This window comes from Poecilia reticulata, chromosome 9 (assembly GCF_904066995.2).
Source record: "Poecilia reticulata chromosome 9, P_reticulata-male-v2, whole genome shotgun sequence".
Lineage (NCBI taxonomy): Eukaryota > Metazoa > Chordata > Actinopteri > Cyprinodontiformes > Poeciliidae > Poecilia > Poecilia reticulata.
The window spans coordinates 13,175,314-13,198,197 of record NC_088838.1 but is presented as its reverse complement, the minus strand read 5'-3'; the positions used below and the strand labels follow the sequence as shown (position 1 = coordinate 13,198,197).

The window sequence follows — 22,884 nt, the reverse complement described above, 5'->3', positions numbered from 1 at the left end:
AGAATGTATAAATAAAATATATAAATAAAAGAATAAATATATAAAGAATATTTATGACATAAGAAACAAAAGCATAAATATATAAATAAAAATATATAAATAAAAGATTAAATATATCTGACATTACAAATAAAATAAATATATAAATTATTATGATAATTAAAATTTTCTACTCGCTGTATCTCCCCTCTCTTTTTTCTTGTTTGCTGCATTTCTGCTGCATCAATATGTTAAAGAGGAGAGCTATACAGCTCTACTATTGGCCAAAAGAGCTTTGGAGCCAACATCACTGCATGAGACGTTGCTGGGCGTTCAGCTCGCTCGGTGCATTCTTTACAGGCCACAGACTAAAACAAACTTTATCCCAGTGTTCTGTCTATCTGGCATATCTTGTCAATCCAGCATACTTTGTGGTAATGCGCACATCTGTTACGTCACATACTGCGTACACAGCAGATTTCTTATCAATCCATCATACCTGTGGAAGTTTCATTTTATGTTTTATTTCTCAGATGTTTACGGTAAATTTTTATTTAATTAAGCTGCCATGTTAATCAAACATATTAAAATAAATGACTTGCTGTTTCCAATATCGTTACCATACAATAAACAAGACATTAGTCCAGTTTAGCATCACTATACTACAAATACTGTTTGACTACAAATTCGGTCTCCCCCGGAATATTTTGTCCCTATAGCTAATCTATCTTTTTAATATTTCAATATTTCTTTAGAAAACTGCATGGGATAAGTCCTAAAAAATAGCACATGAATAACGCTGGATGCTGACCAAAGCCGTGTTAGGCAGCAAACAGAACACCTCTTTCTGCACACTGCATGGAAATAACTAGTTTGTCCTATTTTATTTGAAGAAGGAATTAGAAGTTTTATTCATGTGCTATTTTTTGGACATATTCCGTGCAGTTTTTTAAGAGGTATTAAAATATTAATAGCTATAGGGGCAAAATATCCCCCGGGAGACCGAATTTGTACCACTGGTTTATTTCTACTGCCTAACGAGAACCATTAACATGTGATCAGATGAGTGGTTGAATGATGTCAAAGTTACCTTCTGATTAAATAACAGCTTCCAAAATAAAGGTAAAGCAAGTACTCAAATATGTAAACTTGAGAACAAGAACAGGTCTACACAGTGAAATTGAAAGTTAACTGTTGGTTGTTGTCTTGTTCGTTAGCGTCATCACTAGGAGAGTCACAGGAGGTTTTGTGTAGTCGATCTGCAGGAGCAGGAGCCTGACAGCGTTACCTGGAACTAAAGCCAGAAATAACTTATCAACATCTCATAGAAAAGTTAAATGACAGACTAGTAAATGTAATTCAAATGGAGAAAATTAAGGTTTTTAATATATTAACTTTCCAATGTGCATACTTTATTTAATCGACTTACTTTTTCACGCCATGGCTATTTTGAGTCCCCGTAGTTGTAATCAATTTTAGTTCCTATTTCTACTTTTTTGATGGCAAATAGGCACAAATGGGGCTGATTATTTACAATATTTTTTTTCATGGTGCAGTTTGGAGACTTGTGGTTGTCATTCACTAATCTTCCTAGACAGCCATCCTCTTTTGATGCATCAATACTAGGAAAGAAATCAACAAAATCAAACATTTTGGTTATTATATGTAGTCTTTGTGTAAAATAAAAGTTAGCTTAGAAACACTAATTTTATTAACATTTCAAACATCAAAGTTGTTATAAATTTGTGAGATAATGTCTTTATCAGCCATACCAAACAAGTTTTCAATGTCAATTCTGGTGTGACATTAAACTATTGCTTCAAATTGAATCTCTCTGATCTTGAATTCCAATCTCTTTAGAGTTCAAAATTCCTTTATAGAAGATATTTGCTCTTACATATCACCAATGTCGATTCTGCCATTCAAACTCAAAAAGAAATGTACTCTCCTTTTCAGAGTACTTTCTTGTTTGACATTCATCTGCTAGTAGAAGACGCCCCCTGTGTCTAAGACAAAATCTCCCTGTTCAATGTGCTGGGTAGTAAATACCCCTCTTCCTGCAAGGCATTTCATATGAACACATTGGTTAGGAATAATTAAATTATTTTTTTTATTTTTAGATAAACCATTAACCAAATAACTGGTCTTAAGATGTTACTGCTAAATTATTGCTTAGAAATCTTAACAACCATTATGAATGGTTTTAGTATGTCATTTTATAAAACAAATCAATATTTAGGGTAAGTGATTCAAAATGAGTTTATTACCTTTGTCGTCATCAATAAATCTTTTGGTTAGTCCTGGTTTGTCCTTAGATGCTTTGATGTAAAATGTGGCTTCTTCAACCGGTTTTTTCCTCGCCTTCCTTTTTGACATTTTAGCCTTAAAAATAATTAAAAAAATATGGCACAGACAACTTTTAATAGAACTCTATATTCATTTTAAAAGATTTTAATCATGCACTGCACAAAGTCTGAGGGAATGAGCCTGGCCAGATGAAGAGCTAAGAATGAATTAAAAAAAAGAAGAGTTTTCCATCTTCGACTGAAGAGAATGGTGCTATATTAATGAAAATGTGTGCCACTTTGAAGCTGAGCTTTTAAACGTTAAACCAATTACAGTTCATACCAGATGCAAAAAAGGACTGGAACGTATCCTTTTTGGTGTGTATGATGCACACAGACTGAAAACTAGATGTAGTCACAATCCTCTAATCTCAGCCCATCCTTGAGACAATTGGTATTATGAGCTGGTCCCATCTAAATAAACTGAATTCTTACGAAACCCAAATTTGACAAAGGTTTGCGCCCAACAAACATACCATCGAGTGGAGTGGGCGACCTCCAAGATCTTGGAGCTACTATAGGATAGTGGTTAGCTACTATAAGCTAGTTAAGAGAGGTCAGGGTTCAAACCTTTAAAATTCTTAGAGTTTTCCAGACAATCGTGGAACACACAAATTACAAACTTTTTTTGTGCTGTTGTAACCATTAAACAATGTCCCCTTCAGTTCAACCATTTAAATGGAGACACATTGTTGATGATACCGTTATAAAATAGCTTGCAATTAAGTACTGGCAAAGCTCAATGTAATATTCACAGGTGGTGGAGCGTTGTTGTTAGCAGCTGCTAAAAGTAACTACAAAAGTTACTTTTAATGTAACTTAGTTACTTTCCAAATCAATTAGTCAGTAATCTAACTAAGTTACTTTTTCAAAGTAACTATGTCATCACTGATCACACGTTATGAAGTGCCATAAAAATGTTGAAAACATAGAAAGTGCTGTAAAGCCGCACTTCAGATGCTCTCCATGTTTGGAGAGCTAACACGGAGCTAACATATTAGCTAACATGTAGAGCTAACATATGTTCGAGAGCTAACGTGCCGTTATAAAACATAACAGCCCATTAGTATGTGCTGTTATAATATACTCATAATATTAATTATTAAAAAAAACACTTCCTAAAATAGCTTATTTATATCAGCCAATCTTATTAGTCAAAACGTGGACAATGAGGGGCCCTTACACACACAGAACCATGAGGGGCCCTTACACACACAGGAAGTGTTTATAAACACAGGAAAACTTCCTGTGTGTGTATACTTGCAGTGCCATCTTAAACCAGCAGGGGGCCCCACTTTGACACACACTTTTCCAATTTTTGCTACCTTGTGGGCCAAGTGAAAAAAATGCATGAGGCATGTTAGGAAAGCATCCCAAGCTGCTTTAGAGTGGTTTCCCATGCGGGGTCCAGCATTTTGGGCCCCACAACGTAACTGGACCCCTCAACGTTGGTGTGCTTCCGTGCTCAGGACCCCGCATGGCAAAATAAACAAGTACACACACACACACACACACACACACACACACACACGGAGTTAGGCTCCTCCTCTCTGTCTCCAGTCAGGGTGTGATTACCACCAATACAATCTTATGGAACCTGCACAGAGAGAGAGAGGGAGAGACAGAGAGATAGAGAGAGAGAAAAGAGTTTGAAGTCACTCTGGTTGTTCTTGAAAAGGCGTCAGTGTTTGCTTGATCTCCACACAGCTCAACTGTTGCATTGTGGTCAGAACAAGATTCTTCAGAAAACTGCACTCGGTGGACAGATTTAAATGGTCAAAGCGAAACTTTTCGCACTCCAAAACTTTTTTTACTTGATACTTTAACATTTTTCCTGGACTCATGAACTTGATGGAACTTTTTTAGTTCTGTGGACAGTTTGGATTCATCGCTTGGGAGAATATGTTGCTTATTTTGGAAAGATGGAGAACCACCACTCCCATTTGAGGGCTGCCAGAGCAGAACTCCCAAGGTGTGACATGTGAGCATTCTGTGCAAGGAAGAGAAATAATTTGCAGGGGAAAAACAGCAAACTCTCAGTGTTGAGCGGATTTATGTGTGTGATTTTTTTTTGAGTCAAATCTGTCTTTTTGATGATCTTTGGACATCTTCAACTTGTCGTTAGTTGAGCCAATGAAAGATGAATTCCTCAAACGAAACATTAGAAACATACCTTAATCCACCGGGAGAGTGGTTCTCCGTCATGGCGGTCATCATCATCCTGGTCACCGTTGTTGGAAACCTGCTGGTCATCATTGCTGTGGCACGAACCCCACAATTACAGACTTCAACAAACATCTTAATCATGTCCTTAGCATGTGCAGACCTCATCATGGGGGTCCTCGTGGTCCCACTTGGGGCCATTTATGTCCAGACAGGTAACTGGCAGCTTGGCGATACATTCTGTAACCTCTGGACTTCAGTCGACATTCTGTGTGTGACCGCAAGCATTGAAACGCTTTGTGTCATCGCTGTCGATCGGTATGTAGCCATTACAAGACCACTGCGATACACAGTTCTACTCTGTAAATTTCGTGCAAGAGTGATAGTCTGTGTAGTCTGGGTTGTGTCTACTTTAATTTCGTTTGTACCAATTATGATGATAGATAAAAAATTGTGGCAAAAAGACAACAGCAGTTGTTATGAAGATTATAACTGCTGTGACTTTGTGGTTAACAAAGAATATGCTATTTCATCCTCGTTAGTCTCTTTTTATATCCCACTGGTAATAATGATAGCTGTGTATGCACAAGTCTTTGTTATTGCTGCACGACAGGTCAAGCTCATAAAGAAAGCTCGGCCGCGTTTGCAGAACGAATGCCCTGCACAGACTCAAAGTGGCTCCAACTTGAACAATCTCCTACCTCCAGCATGCTTGGGCTCCAACAGCTTCAACAACGTGGCGAGGAGGAAGAGCACCAAGAGGAGACCGTCACGACTGCTGATTGGTGAGCTCAGAGCCATCAAGACTTTGGGCATCATCATGGGGACCTTCACAATATGCTGGCTGCCGTTCTTTGTTGCCAACATTATCCAAGCTTTTAATGAAACACAACTGGACAATCGGCTGTTCTTGTCTTTGAACTGGCTGGGTTACATCAACTCTGGTCTCAATCCCATCATCTACTGCAGGAGTCCGGAGTTTCGAACTGCTTTCAAGAACCTAATCGGCTGCTCGTGGTTGTCCACGGTGTGGTTAAACTCTTTTTATAAGGAACTGCGGACTCGCTGCTCCTGTTTTCTGTGGCAAACTGAGTCAGGCACTGTGGGGTCTTTCCAAAAGTCTCCAGGCGGTAGGACTGGTGGCAGTGGCAGCCTGGGCAGCAGAAGTGACGAGATGTCTATTGGTCTTTCACAGTCCAATGGCAGCACACAGTTCACCGACTGTTTTGAACCAGAATCCCAAATGTAAGTTTCTATCTTTTTTTTTCTGTTTACGACTTTGCCATTCTTTTATTCATTCCAGCCATACAGGTATAATTCATGAAGCTCCAATAGTTTATTCAATGTCTGAAGATGTTTGTGTCTTCTACACTTTCCATTAGGCAGAAACTGAGCTAGTTGGAAGAGACTGCAATCCGACAAATTTCTCTTGATCAGCTCTGATCAGTAATCAGCAGGCCAAACAATGAAAAAATTTGACTTTTTATTAAATAAATGCATTAAAATATTTTGATAACTGGCCATTTTCAGTCTGGAAGTGCATCAACCAATAGTATGCATCCTGACGCAAAATTACTTGATGTCAGTACGCAATTGAGTGCAACTTTAAAACCACAGTCAATTATTGTCACTGTGGATATAAACATGTCAAAACAAAACAAAAAAACAACATAAAAATATTTTAAAAGAGCTTATTTCCCTAAACTTTTACGTATAAGTGAAGATAATTACTTGACTCTATTTGTTATTCAAGTTAAATTCAAATGTTACATTTTAAAGGTGAGACTATTAATTGTTTCTTTTTTTTGGCTCGACTGAAAGAGCAGTGAGGTTATTCAAAGAGCTCTGCAAATATCTTTATTGTAGACGCTTTTTGTTCCTCCATGTGTCCAACACGTGATACGTAAGAGGATCTCCAACATGTTGATGCAGCTATGGGAAAATGTACAGCTCAGAATCAATTTCACAGGGAATCAGTGACATTTTCAGGTTTTAGATAAATACATACACAGACAATAAAGATCTGCATTTAGCATATTTGATTTGGTTTCACACTGGAATGCTGAAATTATTTTTAACAAAAATCTACATAATGCTTTAACATCAGTTAGTGATCTGAAAATGTTGCACTTTTGAGAATTTAAGGTTTGAATAAACCTCTTCCCATTTTCTCACAAAAACAGTCAAGGTATAATTGATTTAGTTTGATCATCTCTAAACTTTTAACATGTATCTTATGTTTCTAGATTTGACAAAATATGTGTTTTTGCTCAAACTAATTTTGTGTTGAAATTCTCAAGTTTAAGAACATAAAACAACCTTAAAGCAATAATACTTTTCTATATTTGAACGCTCTTGAAATTTGCTTTACTACGACTGAAGAGTGAAATATACTGAGCAGCACAGTAAAAGAAATTCTATTCTGAAGATGACTGAAGTTCATATTTTGATTCCTAAATATTTCTCTCTGCATTAAATATTACACTTGCACATATAAAAGTAAACTAAAAAATATAGGTGTTTTAGATAGAAAGAAAAAAACTAAATAAAGTCAAAGGTGGGTTATTTTTAAATTAATTTACAGGTGCATGTGATAAATCTAAAAGTGCATTTAGCATTACAGCAGATGGTTTAAAAGAATCCATAAAGAGTTTTTCCATTTAATCAGCTGCTGGAGGCTGATTGGTCCGATCACATGGTGCACAGGGGTTGACAACTAAATGTGGGCTTCAGCCTGTCGGTGGGCCTCAGCGAGCCCTGCCCAACGCTCCCTGCAACAGATAAATCTTTATCACTAATGCACAAGACTTTCCCCTCATAACAAGACAGCCTGTTTACAAGAGTGACAGCCAATGAGATCATCCCTGTTGGGCTGAGGCAGCTGGGGGCTGGGGAGCTCCTTATTTGATTCATAGCTGATCTAATATGCTGGCTGTCAGTAGACTGACTACACGGTGTAGCGACAGTCGTATGTCATAACAGTATTTGTAAATAGAATGAAAGTGAAATGCAAGATCTATAATCATAATTTGAAAAATAAATTCTTTTCTAAATTATGTTCATCTTTAGATCAGAAAAATTACATTTTATCAGAATTTATAATATTTTTGTAAATAAAAATTTCTGATTAAGTTATCTAGACCTAATCAGTTCTGAACCTCTTATTTATTTTTTTTATTTTATCCAACTACTGTCAACTCCCTCATGACAAGTCCGCATGTCGGTAATACCTGGGCAGGGAATGTGCCATAAAATTATTATTAAATATTTATTCTACACACTACGTGTAATTTGTGACGACACCTCAGCCATAAATTAAAGACATCCATGGGTACACAATACAAAGGATATTTAGAGCAGTATAAAAGTCTTCCATAAAAGGAGCTCGGTGTGTCCTGCAGTAAATCAGCCCAAGGGAAGGCTCAGCCGACTCACCCTACGCTCCGAGCAGGATTACAAACGTAAGCGGGAGCAGTCGATCAAATATGAGGCTGACGAGTGAAAGACCTAAAGATGGGCTTTAATAAAGGAAATCATAATCTTTTCCAAATACACACTAATCTCCAAAAAAAAAAAGATGCTTTGGAGAGCTAATACTACCATTTTTCAAAGGAGCAGTCCATTTCAGCACTTTCTACGTCAAAAATAAAAGCACAACTGGGCAGCGTAGTTCCTGTAAAACTGACAACTTTGGTAACAAAGCACGAGGCGGCATAATGCAGGGCATATTAATGACAGAGATACAACCTCAGAGATGAGAAGCCACCAGGCTGGAAAGGCCGCTCTGCGTGGAGACATTATCAATAGTTACTTTTTTTTCCCCAAAAAAGTACATGCTGGCACATCAGCACTGCCCTCATCAACATTTAGAGCAAACCTTTGGCTTGTGTCACGCACACGTTACATGGCAAACACAATTCTCTGAAGGTTTTACTCCATGGCTTCTAAAACTGAAGTACCATCACTATGCTACAGTTTATTGTTTTTTTTCTGCATAAAGACATTGCAGAAAGAAAAAAAGCACTGCACTAAATGTTTAGTTGAAAAATGTGGTGTCATTCTTCATGGTTATTTGACACAAGTGTTGAGAGTTAAAGTGTTATGTTGAAAAATACAAAAGACTTCCATTAAAGTCTCATTTTTCAGAAACTTAAAAATTTCTTACCAGCCCTGACTTCGAACTCTAACATGGCTGTTGTGCATTTAAAAACAGATTATGCAATAAAATCTAGTTAAATCGTCCCCACTGTGTGATAAAATTCTCACTTTATCTCAGTCAACATCTGTGTAAGAATAAGAAGTGCAAAGCTAAATGAGGCTGAAATGAGCATGTTGAGGAGAGTCATGGTTATGCAAGCAGGGCCTGGCTTGGGTTAAATCAGGTAGTCCAAAAGTGCGGGTTTTGTGTGTATGGAAATTACAAACAAGTAGCCCTATGGACTTCTAGAAATAATTTAAAAGAATGAGTTACAAAACAAAAGTCCTTACCAGCACATATTGATGGTATGAGCAGAGTAGAGCAGATTACAAAGTTGTAGCATAAACGTTTCTTATGACATTTTCAATAGTGTTAAAATAAATTAATTTATTATTGGCAGTATTGATAAAAATAAAAATGTGGCTGTGTCTCCACAAGAGGTTGTGATGAAGCTGGACAACAACAAGGCATGTGGAACAGACAGAATCTGATGATCATTTAAAATAAAATATGCAAGCAGGAAACTTGCTTGCATATTTTAAGGTAACGCTCCGTGTCATGGAGCGTTACCTGATACATTATTGTCTGTCTTTTCAGTTCCAATTGATAAACCTGGTGAAACTACAGTCGCTTGTCCATGGTCAAGTTTTCCTCCAACCTGTTAATGTCTGGTTCAGTTCTGCCCCAGTTTGGGGCATCTGCAAAATCTCTGTTCTTCGCTATTGTGAATGTTAACATGGGTGGGGGATGAGAGCTGTGGTCGGCTGTCTGATTATTTTTGCAGTGACACTCAGCAATGGAGAACTTCAAGACTGTGTTTTAGATGGACTGAGATAAAATCAGACATTTAATTTTGTCTTAAATTCATTGCTGACCCAAAGATAATGAAAACGGGTAAAATAATTTTTATTTTCACACCGGTCGGCGCAAAACTGCATCACAAAACTGCACAGTTTCTGACTTTCTCATCGCATCCCAGTTCTTCAGAGAGACTTGTTTGGAGGGCTGCTAGATCACGACAATTCAGCTCTAAAATTTGACCCATGTGTTCCTGGCGTTGCTCAAGATAAAACTCAAAAGTTTGCTCTTTCAGACTGTGCAGCTCTCTGATAGCAGCATGTCTTCTGCTTTACTGCAGTGGTTGAATAGTTTGCAAAATATATGTTAATCACTGGCCAATCAACAAATGTAGTCCGCTCTCAATCAAACATTAAATAGATATGTATATTTTTGCTTTAACAGAAATTTTAGATCTATCAATCAATCAATCAATCAAATTTTATTTGTATAGCACATTTCAGCAGCAAGGCATTTCAAAGTGCTTTACATAATTAAAATAAAAACAGAAATAAACAGTGAGAAAGAGAGAAATTTAAAAAATAAAAAACCAAAAAACATTACATCATTAAAACGTCGAAAAGAAAGAAGAAAAAAATTAAAAACATTAAAGACATAAAAACATGGAAGACATCAAAACCCGCACTCTAACCCTAATTTAGCCATAAGCAACTCTAAACAGGTGGGTTTTAAGTTGAGATTTAAAGGCACCCAGTGTTTCAGCTGTTTTACAGTTTTCTGGAATTTTGTTCCAAATCTGTGGTGCGTAGAAACTGAATGCTGCTTCTCCTCGTCTGGTTCTGGTTCTGGGGATGCAGAGCAGACCAGAACCAGAAGATCTGAGGGGTCTAGATGGTTGGTACAGTAATAACAGATCTTTAAGGTATTGTGGTGCTAAACCGTTCAGAGATTTATAAACTAACATCAGTATTTTAAAGTCTATTCTCTGAGCTACAGGGAGCCAGTGTAGGGACTTTAAAACTGGTGTTATGTGCTCTATCTTCCTGGTTTTAGTGAGAACCCGAGCAGCAGCATTCTGGATCAGCTGCAGCTGTTTGATTGATTTATTAGTCAGACCTGTGAAGACGCTGTTGCAGTAATCAATGCGGCTAAAGATAAATGCATGGATGAGTTTCTCTAGATCGTGCTGAGACATAAGTCCTCTAATCCTAGAGATGTTCTTCAGGTGATAGAAGGCCGACTTTGTGACTGTCTTAATGTGGCTCTGAAGGTTCAGGTCAGAGTCCATCACTACTCCCAGGTTTCGGGCCTGATCGCTGGTTTTTAGTTGTAATAACTGAAGCTGTGCATTGATTCTAGTTTGTTCCTCTTTAGGTCCAAAGATAATAACTTCAGTTTTGTTTCTGTTTAGCTGGAGAAAGTTTTGGCACATCCACACATTTATCTGTTCTAAGCATCTATTCAGTGATTGGATGGGTTCAGAGTCACCTGGTGACATCGTGATGTAGAGCTGTGTATCATCCGCATAATTGTGGTAGCTAATCCTATGTCCTGTTATAATCTTTGCCAGTGGGAGCATATAAATATTGAAAAGAAGGGGTCCTAGGATTGAACCTTGGGGTACCCCACATGTGACCTTTGACCTCTCTGATGAGAAGTTTCCAATTGAAACAAAGAAATCCCTGTTCTTTATGTATATCTTTATGTATCTATACAACAGACACAATACCATTTTCACATGTTTAATTGATGCTGACAAGTTATTTCAAAAGTTGTATAATGTCTGGTCAAAATTTCTACTTTTTGGTGTGCTTATCAGTCAGTGTGCATAAAATGGGGGAGCTCTGTACCAGTTCCTTTCGGTGTCTCAGATGGTGTAAGACAGGATAGCATCCAATGTGAACATCAATTTGTCAATGCTTTTAAATTACTGTGGAACCGGCTGTTAGTAACAGGATCATCAACCACTTAATGTATGCTGATGATCTAATAAGTTCCTACTGTATATTATTGGTCTACAAAGAGCTGCTGCAGGTGTGTTCGAATAGGAAGGAAATTTTGATATAAAATATGATCCTAAGCAAAGCACCACCAAGGCTGTGCTGAGCAGAGAGGATTCCAACCTGATGTCCTGTGACTAACTGTGTCATTTATTGAAAGTACATGGAGGCTGTTGAGGGCAATGTGAGCCAAATATTTGTAGACTCAGATATGCCTACCTGCCCTGTGTTACTGTGTAACCTCACGTACAGATGAGTGTGTAGGCTGTGCAGCAAACTGCATGATGGCTACACTGACCAACCCTTTTACTTTTACTTTTGTACTTTGTGGACTCACAGGTATTTGAGCCCCTGTAGAAATTTTTTAACTATGTGTTTTCCGTTTACATATGTCCAAAATAAAGTAAAATGAATGAATGAATAATGGACATGTTTGTTGAACATTTGACAGATACATGACAATCACTGTTAGCGAACATGATCCTTTTATTGTTTGAATGTATAAAGTTCAAGGAACTACAATGCTATTACCAGGTAATGCTAACAGAGCTTAGATTGTTACTGAGCTTATCAGCGTACCAAAAGTCAACAAACCAGTTGACGTTTGTTGACTTGAGGTTGGGAAAGGCTTACGTTTATTTGATGCAATTCCCAGATTAAAGTTCTGATTACAGGAGCAGATAGATGGCTAGTAGAACCAGATCTTGGTTTGCTATTATCAGCCTCAGTTTCAACATGGAGTTCTGGAAATATTCTCTTCCCTGAATTTACTTTCAGTAGTTCAGGTTAAAGCAAAGACAACTCATGTTTTTGTGGCAGTCACCGCCTAACCCTACATCCTGGTTACTTTGCTTTGTTTACTTCAATTTGTTTTAGCATCACTTACAGAAAACAAGTATCACAACTGTCTTCTGTAGCCTATCACAGTTTAAGAACCATATGGGTGTAGCATTAAAAAGGGATTTTCAGAGTGTTGCTGTTTTTTGTATTTGCTTTGTCATGCTGAACTTGAAATTGTAGGCAATTCACATTTCAGAGGTTATTGCAAACCAGAGTTTCTGTGTATTTGTAAATCATCTTTTTATAAGCAGATGCTATATGGATAACTGAGGGACCTAAAATAATAATAGTAAAATGGAAAGTAGACATTTTAAACCTACTAGATTTTGCAATTTAACTGGAGGATGAGAATAGAACAGGAATGAAGACTCATTTCCAGATGTCAAATAAATGTAGACAATACATGCGACAGCACAAAACCATTAAAGCTACTATTAGATTTACAGAAACATGCCGTGACTGCAACTCAGATTTTTATAAAGCTGAGGTTTTGAAAATGTAGTTAAGAAAACATTAATGAAGACTGCATCAGACGCAAAAGACAAAACTGAAATATTTAGTAAAGTTATGCAAGCATAAAATTTAGATTCTCAGTGAGTTTTTCCTTAGTTCAATAAAGGCTAAAATTTAAAAAAATGAAAACCACAGAGGGGGTTTCTGATGACCAGAGGATCAGACTAAATAATTTTTGTCTTGAACTGCAAAACCTCTACATCCAATGTAGGTCATTGCCTAACAAGTGATAAATACTTAATATGTAACATTTATCCTATGCTGTTGTTGAAGGAGCATATTTCTACTTTTACATTAATGTTTTAGAGAACAGGAGAAAATGAATACATTTTCCTCAATGGAACATTTAACTTTTTTTTTTAAGTAAGAAGCAGGCTGTAGAAATTTTATGCAGATGTTTCTTGAAATGATATGGGAAATCTGCCAACATTTCTCTTTCTATTATTTAGAAACGGCACTAAGTTCTGCCCCTCTTTGGGAATTTAAGGTGGAACAGTCTTTAGTTAATCATAAAATATAGTGAAAATAACTTTTTTAGGTCCCAACAAATATATTATATTCAGACCTCAATAAACATATTTCTCATAGACCCATTGCAACTTGAAGCCCAAGCACCTGTTCTCTCTCTCTTTCATTTCATTGCTATCTTCCTGCGTAATGTCTGCTCGATATCAGTAGTGCCCATTATGCAACATCCAGTGGACCGTACGGACAACCTCTTCATGCCTGCCCACCTAAGCTGTTGTACGAAGCAGCTATGTGCCGTTAAATAGGTGGAAAGTATATAAAATACCTGCACAGATCATCTTTGTGATTACACAAACAGATATTGTCCCATTAGCCTTATGAGCCATATGAATAACTGCAACTTCGTGAACCTATGTCTTCCTTCTGTTTGAGTGTAGGGGCAATGTTAAAAACTTTGTTACATGCCATCAAGGATTTCAATAACTCTGCAATAATCTCTGCTCTTCTACTTTCCAGTTTTAAGAGGATATGATTACAGAAACCAGTCATCTTAGTAAGACATGTCCCGGTTTACAAGTGACTCCTCTGTCTAAAATTGTAAAACCCTAAAAAGCTATGTCAATATTCATGTCAGGTAATGTTCTTGTTTTGTCTTGTGTAATAGATCTAAAGAAGTTAATTTGGTTCTTACTCAGGATTGATTTTGCATCCCAAAACACAGATTTTACCACAATATTTAAAAATAAAAAGGTTGTCTTCTTTCTTTTTCCCTTCTTAACTGCACATGCAGGTTCGTTCTGAAATAAGCATGCAGTCAGTCTATAAATGTCTTTCACCCTTTAATTCTTCAACCATGAATTCATGTTTTACATTTAGGAAGGAAAAGGTTAGTCATTGGACTTTTTAGATTTAAAGGAAGGTTAGTCAGATGCAGACTTAGAGGGCCTAAGGAATTATAAATAGCTTCAGCGGCTCTGCTCTAGACTCAAAATTAATCTGATTGGTTAGTAGAATTAAAACGTTGCTAGGAGAATATTCATTTTAGTTGCAGGGCTAAAAAATAATCAAAGTGCAAAGCATATAGATGTTTCATTTATTTATTTTTTTAAGCTGGGAGCTAGAAATAAAGCCAAACATGTCAGAAGAACTAAGATGACATGAGAGAAAATACAGACTGATTACACCCGTCGGGTTCACGACTCTGATTCTTAAAATATCATACACGTTGACGGCTCATAAGAAGGAAGCTAGATATTTATCAGTAACATAAGTCTGCACTGTAAATAACCACAGCACTGTGTTATTAAAGCCAGTCATGCCATAGAGTTGGCTAAATTGGTGGAAATAATTGGAAATTTATCTTATGGTTGCTGTTTAGAAAAAACCTGAGGGAAAATCAGTGAAAAGTTTTCAAAGGTTTTTCTACTTTGTTACACAATGTGTAGGTTAATTATTTTTCTTTTTTTTGAAACTGCTGAAGTGTGTCATCTTCCAGGACCATGTCCATCGTTATGAGGGGTTCTGCACGGAGCGCATATAATCAGGCATGCATTGGAGCAGCTTTCCATTTCGAATGTGTTATAGTAAGGGCCTTGCAGACTCCTGAGTTATGAACTCTATAATTTTGGGATTTTCTCCTCCGCGTGCTAATTGTACTTCCTATCCGACTTCACACAGTACCTTGTCTGCTGTGCATTTAGTTAGCTTAGAGTGAGATCAGACCCAAGAGAGCATGAAACGAGAAGCAGGATAAAGGAAAACATGGAGCTGTTGACCTGTGGTAACACTGCCTTTGATGCCTTTATGATAGCTGCACCAATCACACGACATCAAAAACTTTTGAAAGAAGCATCCAAGAGTTTGGCAACTCTTCAGAAATACAAAGAAAACTTTTGGGTGTTTAGATGTAGTGCAAACTGTAAGACGAAATGGCTTTGTTTACCGTTACAACGGTAGCTAAAGTGAATGCTACATACACACTTTTAGGAAAAATCATTTTGTTTCCGTTTGCAGCTCACAGTAGTTACATTCATTTCTGTGTCCAGCTCCAATACTGAAGACTTCGTTGGCGATTTATCCTACAAGGAAGTGAAAGTCAGGACAAACGCTGACCTTGATGCACCTGCGCGGACACCAAACGGACGAACACCCCACCAGTTTGAACCTGTCCAACCAGATGGTTCTGCTGGGGCTGATGTGGAAGCTGCCAATGGTGATGGGCCAAACTGAGCAGAAACTGTTAACTGGTATTTATATTTCTGGTTTCTTTTATCTCAGTGATACATTTTGAATTTGGTCTCGTTCATCCCTCAGCCTCATGTTGTGTCTTAAATTGATGCTACCTTGGTTAAAGACTTGCTCCATTGTCTTTTAGCAGGTCAGATACTCTAACCCCTTTAAGCTCACAGCTTCACGATAAACCCATAACCATAAACACCCAATTATATATCACTATTTCTTTTCACATCATCCAAGTCAATCAACGGAGATCACACTGTAGGGATTACAAAAGCCAATTGCGTTCACTTAAACAATATGCACAATGTCCTCTGCCTAATATTGAGCTCTGTGATGTGATCTCCATGCAGGCTATACAAATACAAGCTAATTTGTTGTTCACCATCTCTGTCTGTATCAAAAGCTGGACATAGATAATCTCCTTTACGACCATAGAAAAATGTTTTCTTAGTTTTCTCTTAGTTTAGACCAGTGGTTCTTAACATGGGTTTGATCAAATGAGTCTGTCTCAGGGGTTCAGTGGAGCCTCTGCCACAGAGGTAAAGACATACTTGTGTAAAGTCGTGATGACGCGCCCGCATTGCCATCACTTGCTGCAGAGGATCACGTTACATTGCTTAACCAATCAGTGCTGCAGAGGAGCACTGATTGAAGGAGTTCCACTCTCAGCATGGATTTGAACTTGTGTCTTTAATTACTTCAGCAAAGTTCAGTTTTTACCAGATTCTGTAGCTTTCGGTGTACTTCTAAATCTGCTCCTTAGTCGCATCTTTTCGGGGTTGGTACTGCCTCTAGTGGCGTGGGGGTGACAACACAACTAATATAATTACATTACTAAATCAGAATACCGCAGTCTTTATTTTTTATTATAAATTTTTCATTCTCTTAAGAATGTAGAGCTAATTAAATGATTTAAACAAGACCTTAAAGTGGTTCCAGTTTCTCTCGATGGCCAACCTGTTGAAACTGTGGCAAATTTTAAATACCTTGGGTCGTTCCTGGACAGTCAGCTCAACTTTGCTGAAAACATTGACTATATTTTGAAGAACTGTTCTCAGAAACTCTACCTTTTAAGAAGACTTGGTGATCTTCTTGGTGATCCAACTAGACTCTAGTGACCCAATTAGACTCTAGTTGGGTCACCCCTATGTCTTGAATTTGGGGGGAAAAAAATCATATTTTATTTATCACTGCAGAAGGGTTCAGTGAATGCGTATATGAAACTGGTGGGTTCGGTACCTCAAAAAAGGTTAAGAACCACTGGTTTAGACAGATAGTGGAAGATCTTTGTAGCATTAGTGTCACACTAATTCTGTATTCCCCCTTGCACTCTTTAGTGATTATGGGTTTGTGGCTACCTCCTGAGGCGGGTCAGGGTTGTGATATTGGCGGGTTTTGTGCTTTGATCTTTTGCTTCTCTATGTCATACAAGTCAATCCTCATGTATTGAATGTGGAGATTGCAGAAGAAAAAGACTGTCTGAAAAGAGTTTCAGTTTTAGGTGGTTAAAGAGAAGCCTGCTCTTTCAGCTCAATGATTCTCATCCATTTTTTTAATCACGCAGCAGGTCCATCAGTAAAGCATAGATGCTCAGAACATGTTATTGCCATGTCTCATGGCAATAAGCACCTAAATATCTATGAGGTATATTATAAAGATGGTTTTATTTTATCAATAAGTCCAACAATAGTCCGTGAGACACAACAGAATCAGATGAGATGTGAACTTCCATACACTGTACTTGCATTTTATTAATTTATTTCTTTTTTTTTCTTTTTTTTTTTGAGAATTTGGCTAAAAAAATCCTGATTACTTGAAAATCTGAGAAACAATAGAAAATGTAATGATTCGACTATGTATCATATTTTATTATTTATAGGTTTAATGACTATAATAATATTATGATCGTTTCCATTTTGATGTCTGTCTTTACATATAATGCAACTAATATATTGAATATATGAAGGATTCTCAAGTGTAGTTTAGATTTTTCAAATCTTCTTTACTTCTTGGTTGTTTGTAGATTCTGAGTACAAATGCAAAATATAACCGTCTATAAAGGCTATTTAAATTTGTAATTATATATGGATTTTAAATATTTCTAAAACAATAGTTTTCTGTCTACTTTTGCATAGTTTTGACAGAGTGGATGCTTCGAATCAATGACAAAATGTAGCCCATACAAAAAATAAACCCACATAACTAAAATATGGCTAAAAAATGATCTGAGTTACTTCATGATCTGGTCTAAAGAAGAAAAAAAATTTTTCATAGATTGGAGGCAGGACAAAACTGCAGACAGGTCCTTTAGACGACCACTATTATATTTAATGAAGTGACTCGAAGACGCCACAAAAATCACAAGCTTAGGAGAGCACACACAAAAGAACGAATCAAAAACGAGCCACATTGTAAACTGTTTCTCTTATTCCTTTCCCAGACAGGAACATTTGCTCTTCTGTGAAGCTTACAGTTTGAGTTAGTTTACTCTGTCTTCCTGTAAAGGCACGCACTGTGGAGCCGATAGCATCACACTGCGTGTCTTGTTGGGAGGCAGGAGGGCAGCAAACACAGAAGAAAGAAAATGAGGGAACATTCTGTAATTAGCCAGAAAAATAAATAAGAGGAAAGAGGTGCAATGCTGCTTTTCATAAGAAGACCGGAAGTGGAATCAGATATATTTTTTTCTGATAGGAACTGAAATACTTCTTTACAGGGCGTGTCTTGAACAGACCAACACAACAAACAAAGTCACACTTTGTTGAATCTGACCAGCTTAGAAATATTTTTTTCTGGACGCCCCCAAGTATAACTCTACAGAGCTGTAGCAAATATATAGAAAGTAGTAAGTAAATAATACAACATGTGACAAACATACACAAAATATACATACTATTGAGATACCAGTGGACATTGTTTGCTCTCTGTTCTAGAAATAACCTGGTATTTATTGTTCAAAGTTTGGTCAGAGTTCTTTATGATCTTACCTACATATCTGAGTATTTTTGGAACGTTTCTTAGTCATGTGTGATAAAATCATGTTTTCTTAACTGTCCACAGATAGTCACACATAAATATTTACAAAAGAACAAAAAACATCTGCTTTGGCCCAAACATGCCTTTGGAGGCTTGAAAACAGAACTGGCTTTGCTATTCCTCTGTTAGAAAATAAAACAGGCCACTCCTAAGAACAAAAGGCAATTAAATTACTTGGATAAAAACAATTTAGAGTTGATCACAAAAATGAAAAATAAATTTAAAAAAAGTATAAACTCAAATTTTTGATTTTTACAACATGATGTTGAATCTTCTTTTTAGCCGTCCAAGGAATTTTTTTATTTATTTTTTATTAGTTTTTGAAAGAATTATACTTTGAACAAAGTAGTATTGCATTTTTTTTTTTATGGGATTTTTGCAAAACTGTATTTCAGCGAAAAATGTGACATGTTCAGAATTATACAACTGGTTAGTGACAACATGGCATGTCTGAAATGAAGAGAATCTGGAACAAAGCGACTCAATGCTACTCAACAAATTTAGATATCAGTGCTTTTGGGAATCATCACCAAGCAGTCGGAATGGAAAAATCCAAGCTTTATTCTGCAGACCTAACAGACCAGTTCTGTACCATTTGTTTAATTTAAAAGCATTCAACAAATGATTGCTTGTGACAAAACACTAAAATTCTGGCAGCATTTGAATAAATGTGTTTACTTCTGATGCGTTTCTGACCAGTCTTGTGTCTCTCCCACACATTGGCATCAGCACTCCCTTTTCTCTTGAAAACTGTTTATGAAATATTTTACAGTGAGCCTAACTGTCAGTATTTTCTTGTACATTTTTATCCTTGCTGCTGAACAAAACATTGTTTTGAGAACACCATCTGTCATGCCACTCAAACTCTGTAAGTGCATCAGTTTTCTCACACACACAGCAACTTGTCATTCGGCCCTAAAAAAGTCACTTTATGCTTCTGACATGTTTGAGGGGAAGAAGAGAAGTTGAAACATGCAATTTCATTTGGCTCAGACACTGAGAAAAAGCGTCTGAGCAACAAAGGGGCTGTTTTTGGTGGATGAAGGGACATCTACCCTCCTAATATCCGCTAAGCTCCTCAATGTTTACTACACTGAGAATATTTGAAAATGTACAAGCACACACTCCATACTGTCCTCCATTCATTTAGTATATTCATGTCAGCATAAACACACTCTGCTGTTCAAGCGACCAATTATTATTGGTGCAGTGCACTTTCCTATTAGGTTCATTATATTAGAAAGTTACAAATAAAACACTTGGACAATGGGTTGTGTATTATTTAGATTTGTGCTGTTAAGATCTCTGGGTTTTGTGGCATTAAAATACAAGGAATGTTGAATTCTTTATTCCTTTATTGCTGTCTTCATTGAAAATGTATTACAGTAAATATTAACATGTGCATCTCTTTACAGCGGCACATTCACAATAAAAGGATGGCTGAACTGATAAATGTTGATCTACTGAAGCAAACTGTTACTGTGATTCCTGCGGCGTCTGAGACCAATCGGCCTTGGAGACAAGTCAAAGTACAACAACAGCTGAACGAAGCTTTCCCCAACAAGATGAACGGACTGGCGAAAAGCAGCAGCTTTGGCTCGGAAGGGACCGCTGCAACTTTTTTATTTTTATTTTTTTTCTTAAGGCAGGACATCGACTGCTATTGCGTGCTGCTCCACAGACATTTGTTGACACCAGATGTACTTTCTGCTGCCATCCACATGTTGACGTATTGTTTACATAGAGTGTTCCTGATTAAGACAGATGCACATTCTAAAAGCGTTTCTAATCCTTCAAACACAGCGTACAATATGAGCCCGGTGGTCACAGAAATGTCAGCTCCAACTAATTATTTACAGTGCATTAAGTGGTAAATTATGTATTTATGATGCACTGAATCTGTAGCAAAATGACCGGTTCTTTCAAGGCTGGCGTCATTGTAGAGACACTTTCATCACACAAACCTTTCCATACCAACAAGATGTGCAGTGAAATATTCAACTCTGTCCTGTTATTTGTTCTGAGCTTCGGCTCTTTGTTCGCACAAATTTCCCTCGACTCCTTTTTGTTGTTGTTGTTTTTTTTTTGTTTTTTACTTTGTTATAACGTGAAAGTATCTGTTATAAAACCTTCAATATGACTCTGATTCGTACATGTTTTTGTGCAAGCAAGTTACAGTATTATAAACTGCAGGTAAATATGTATATCAAGTAAATTTACTATATGCTGTGTTGCTTACAAGGTCTATGCCAGTATAAGCTCAGTAATGCACTCCAAATAAAGAAAAAACATGGATTTGCAAAAGGGAACTTTGCTTGCACATTCTCTGTTATTACACAGTTGTGCACAATAACAATTTGGGGTAATAATATAGTGAAAAAAGTTGGGGGTTTTTTTATGAGTTGGCAGGGATGTAGACTAGTAAAGGAAAACAGTTTTCAGAGAAACTATGAGGGAAAAGTTCTGATATAAGGTACAATTCATGTTCACAAAAATAGGAAAAATTAATTTCTTTGTGTAAACAATCACAAGGCCCATCTTTATTAAGAGCCATTTCATTGCAGACACCACCTCTGCTCGGTAGGGACACGGCTCAGTAAGAAGTATGTTCTGTTTTCAAGTGCATGCAAGCATATCTATAGCAACAGTCCTGAATTGTTGATTGAGATGTAGCTTCTTGTGCACATTCTGTTTTTTTTTTCCTTTCAGCCTTTTCAATAGTTTAGTTTTGAGAAATGTTCTTTCTGAATGCAAAACATTTTCCTTTTCTTTTTTTAAAGTAGCTGCACAGTAGCTGAACTTCAACACCATGTAGAGTAACAATGAGGCATTAGATTAGGCTAATCTCCTGAATAAATCCCACCGCAGGGCTGCACATCTCAATTGAATTATGCAATGAACCCATGATGAACATTAATTCATTTTAAACACAGTTGGGTTTCAATGTGCATTGATAACCTCTTAAAATAGCAACTTAAAGCAGTTGCAAAGAAGTCGTTTTGTACTGCAGTGAATGTTGCTGTAAAAATAATTACAATTGACTAGACTGTACAGACGCTTATTAAAGTCAGCATTAGATTTATGTATGGTTGTTACTTTTTAATATTCTAAGTACAGATCTTTAAAGTATTGATGACTTCTGCATTTCGTGTCACAATGTACAATAAAACTAGGTCATCACACAATTTTACTTCAAGGAAAAATAAGATAAGTTGAATCTTGGAATATAAAAGAAGGGTTTGTTTATTGTTTTATATGGTCTTAATAAAATTGAATTAATTCAGAACTATTTAAAACATTTCCCTTTGATGGACTGGCAAACTTATCAGATGGATAGATATTAACAATACATAATAATTAACCATAATTTCAAAACGTGTAGAGATCTTAATTTTTATTTCACTGATTACGTTTCAGAGTTAAACAACCTGTACGCTGTTTGATTTGTCTCTATTAGTCTAACTGTGTTAAACAAACTTGCGAATTATGCTCAGCATTTGCAGGCAGAAATGCTTTCATTGTTAATTTACATTATTATTGTAATTATTAATTTATTAATATTATTATTACAATCAAATAGTTGAACAACTTTAAATATTGCATTCCTGTAGCACTTGGTACTAAACTGCCAAATTGTTCCACTATGAAGCAGAAAATTTTGTTTATTCAAGTCGCATTTATTATTATAAGGTTTTTAAAATGTCGAAAACGACACATTCGTCGTTATGTTTTCGTTACACCAGAAAGGAAAAGGAAGAGAATGGCAACTCAGGACAAAATAAAGATGATTTTGTGTACGATGATATAATGTTTTCATTCCTTCCTCTTCTCCCTGATCCCCGTTCAGTTTTATCTCAGGAGGCCCTGGGGGGTCACCGACCTCCACACTGGTAACTGCTGTTCCACAACACTGAGTACTGGAAATTAATGTTGCTAAGAGCTTGCAGACCAGCAAAAACTTTTCCCCTCCACTCAGTGTTATTTCTGGTAATCATCCACTCAGCAAACCTACTACTGTCCTGTTGCCTTGTGTTGTGCAGCGAGGGTCATCTGCTGTTATGAGAGGAATTTGGATAATTTGGGACCTCTAAAAAATAAACTAACTGCAGATAGCAAGACTTTGAGAAAACAAACTGTGCAGCCTTCAGCTGCGCCAGATTTTCTCTCTGACTGCAGAAATTATCAGAAGCCGCACCGAGTCAGAAGTGGAAACAATTATCCCGTCTGAAGTTTAGCCTCGCTCCTATCAGCTGATTTCTGTTACGATGTTTTCCCATCGGATGCAAATCAATTGTAGACATTCATT

General features: G+C 36.9%; 1 protein-coding gene across 1 annotated transcript; it reads left to right on the top strand.

Moving 5' to 3' along the window:
• Nucleotides 1-3,917: 3,917 nt before the first annotated feature.
• Nucleotides 3,918-22,375, top strand: adrb3a (adrenoceptor beta 3a). The gene is made up of 3 exons (XM_008419043.3): nt 3,918-5,732; nt 15,350-15,550; nt 19,994-22,375. Exons 1-2 carry the CDS (start codon nt 4,465-4,467, stop codon nt 15,531-15,533), a joined length of 1,452 nt encoding a protein of 483 aa, XP_008417265.1. The 5' UTR covers nt 3,918-4,464; the 3' UTR covers nt 15,534-15,550; nt 19,994-22,375.
• Nucleotides 22,376-22,884: the final 509 nt, after the last annotated feature.

Excerpts from the sequence above, each read along its gene's own strand:
- adrb3a (XM_008419043.3), top strand. The coding sequence starts at position 4,465 with ATGAATTCCTCAAACGAAACATTAGAAACATACCTTAATCCACCGGGA. Across the intron at positions 5,733-15,349 it reads TTTGAACCAGAATCCCAAAT|CTCCAATACTGAAGACTTCG; the intron begins GTAAGTTTCTAT and ends TTCTGTGTCCAG.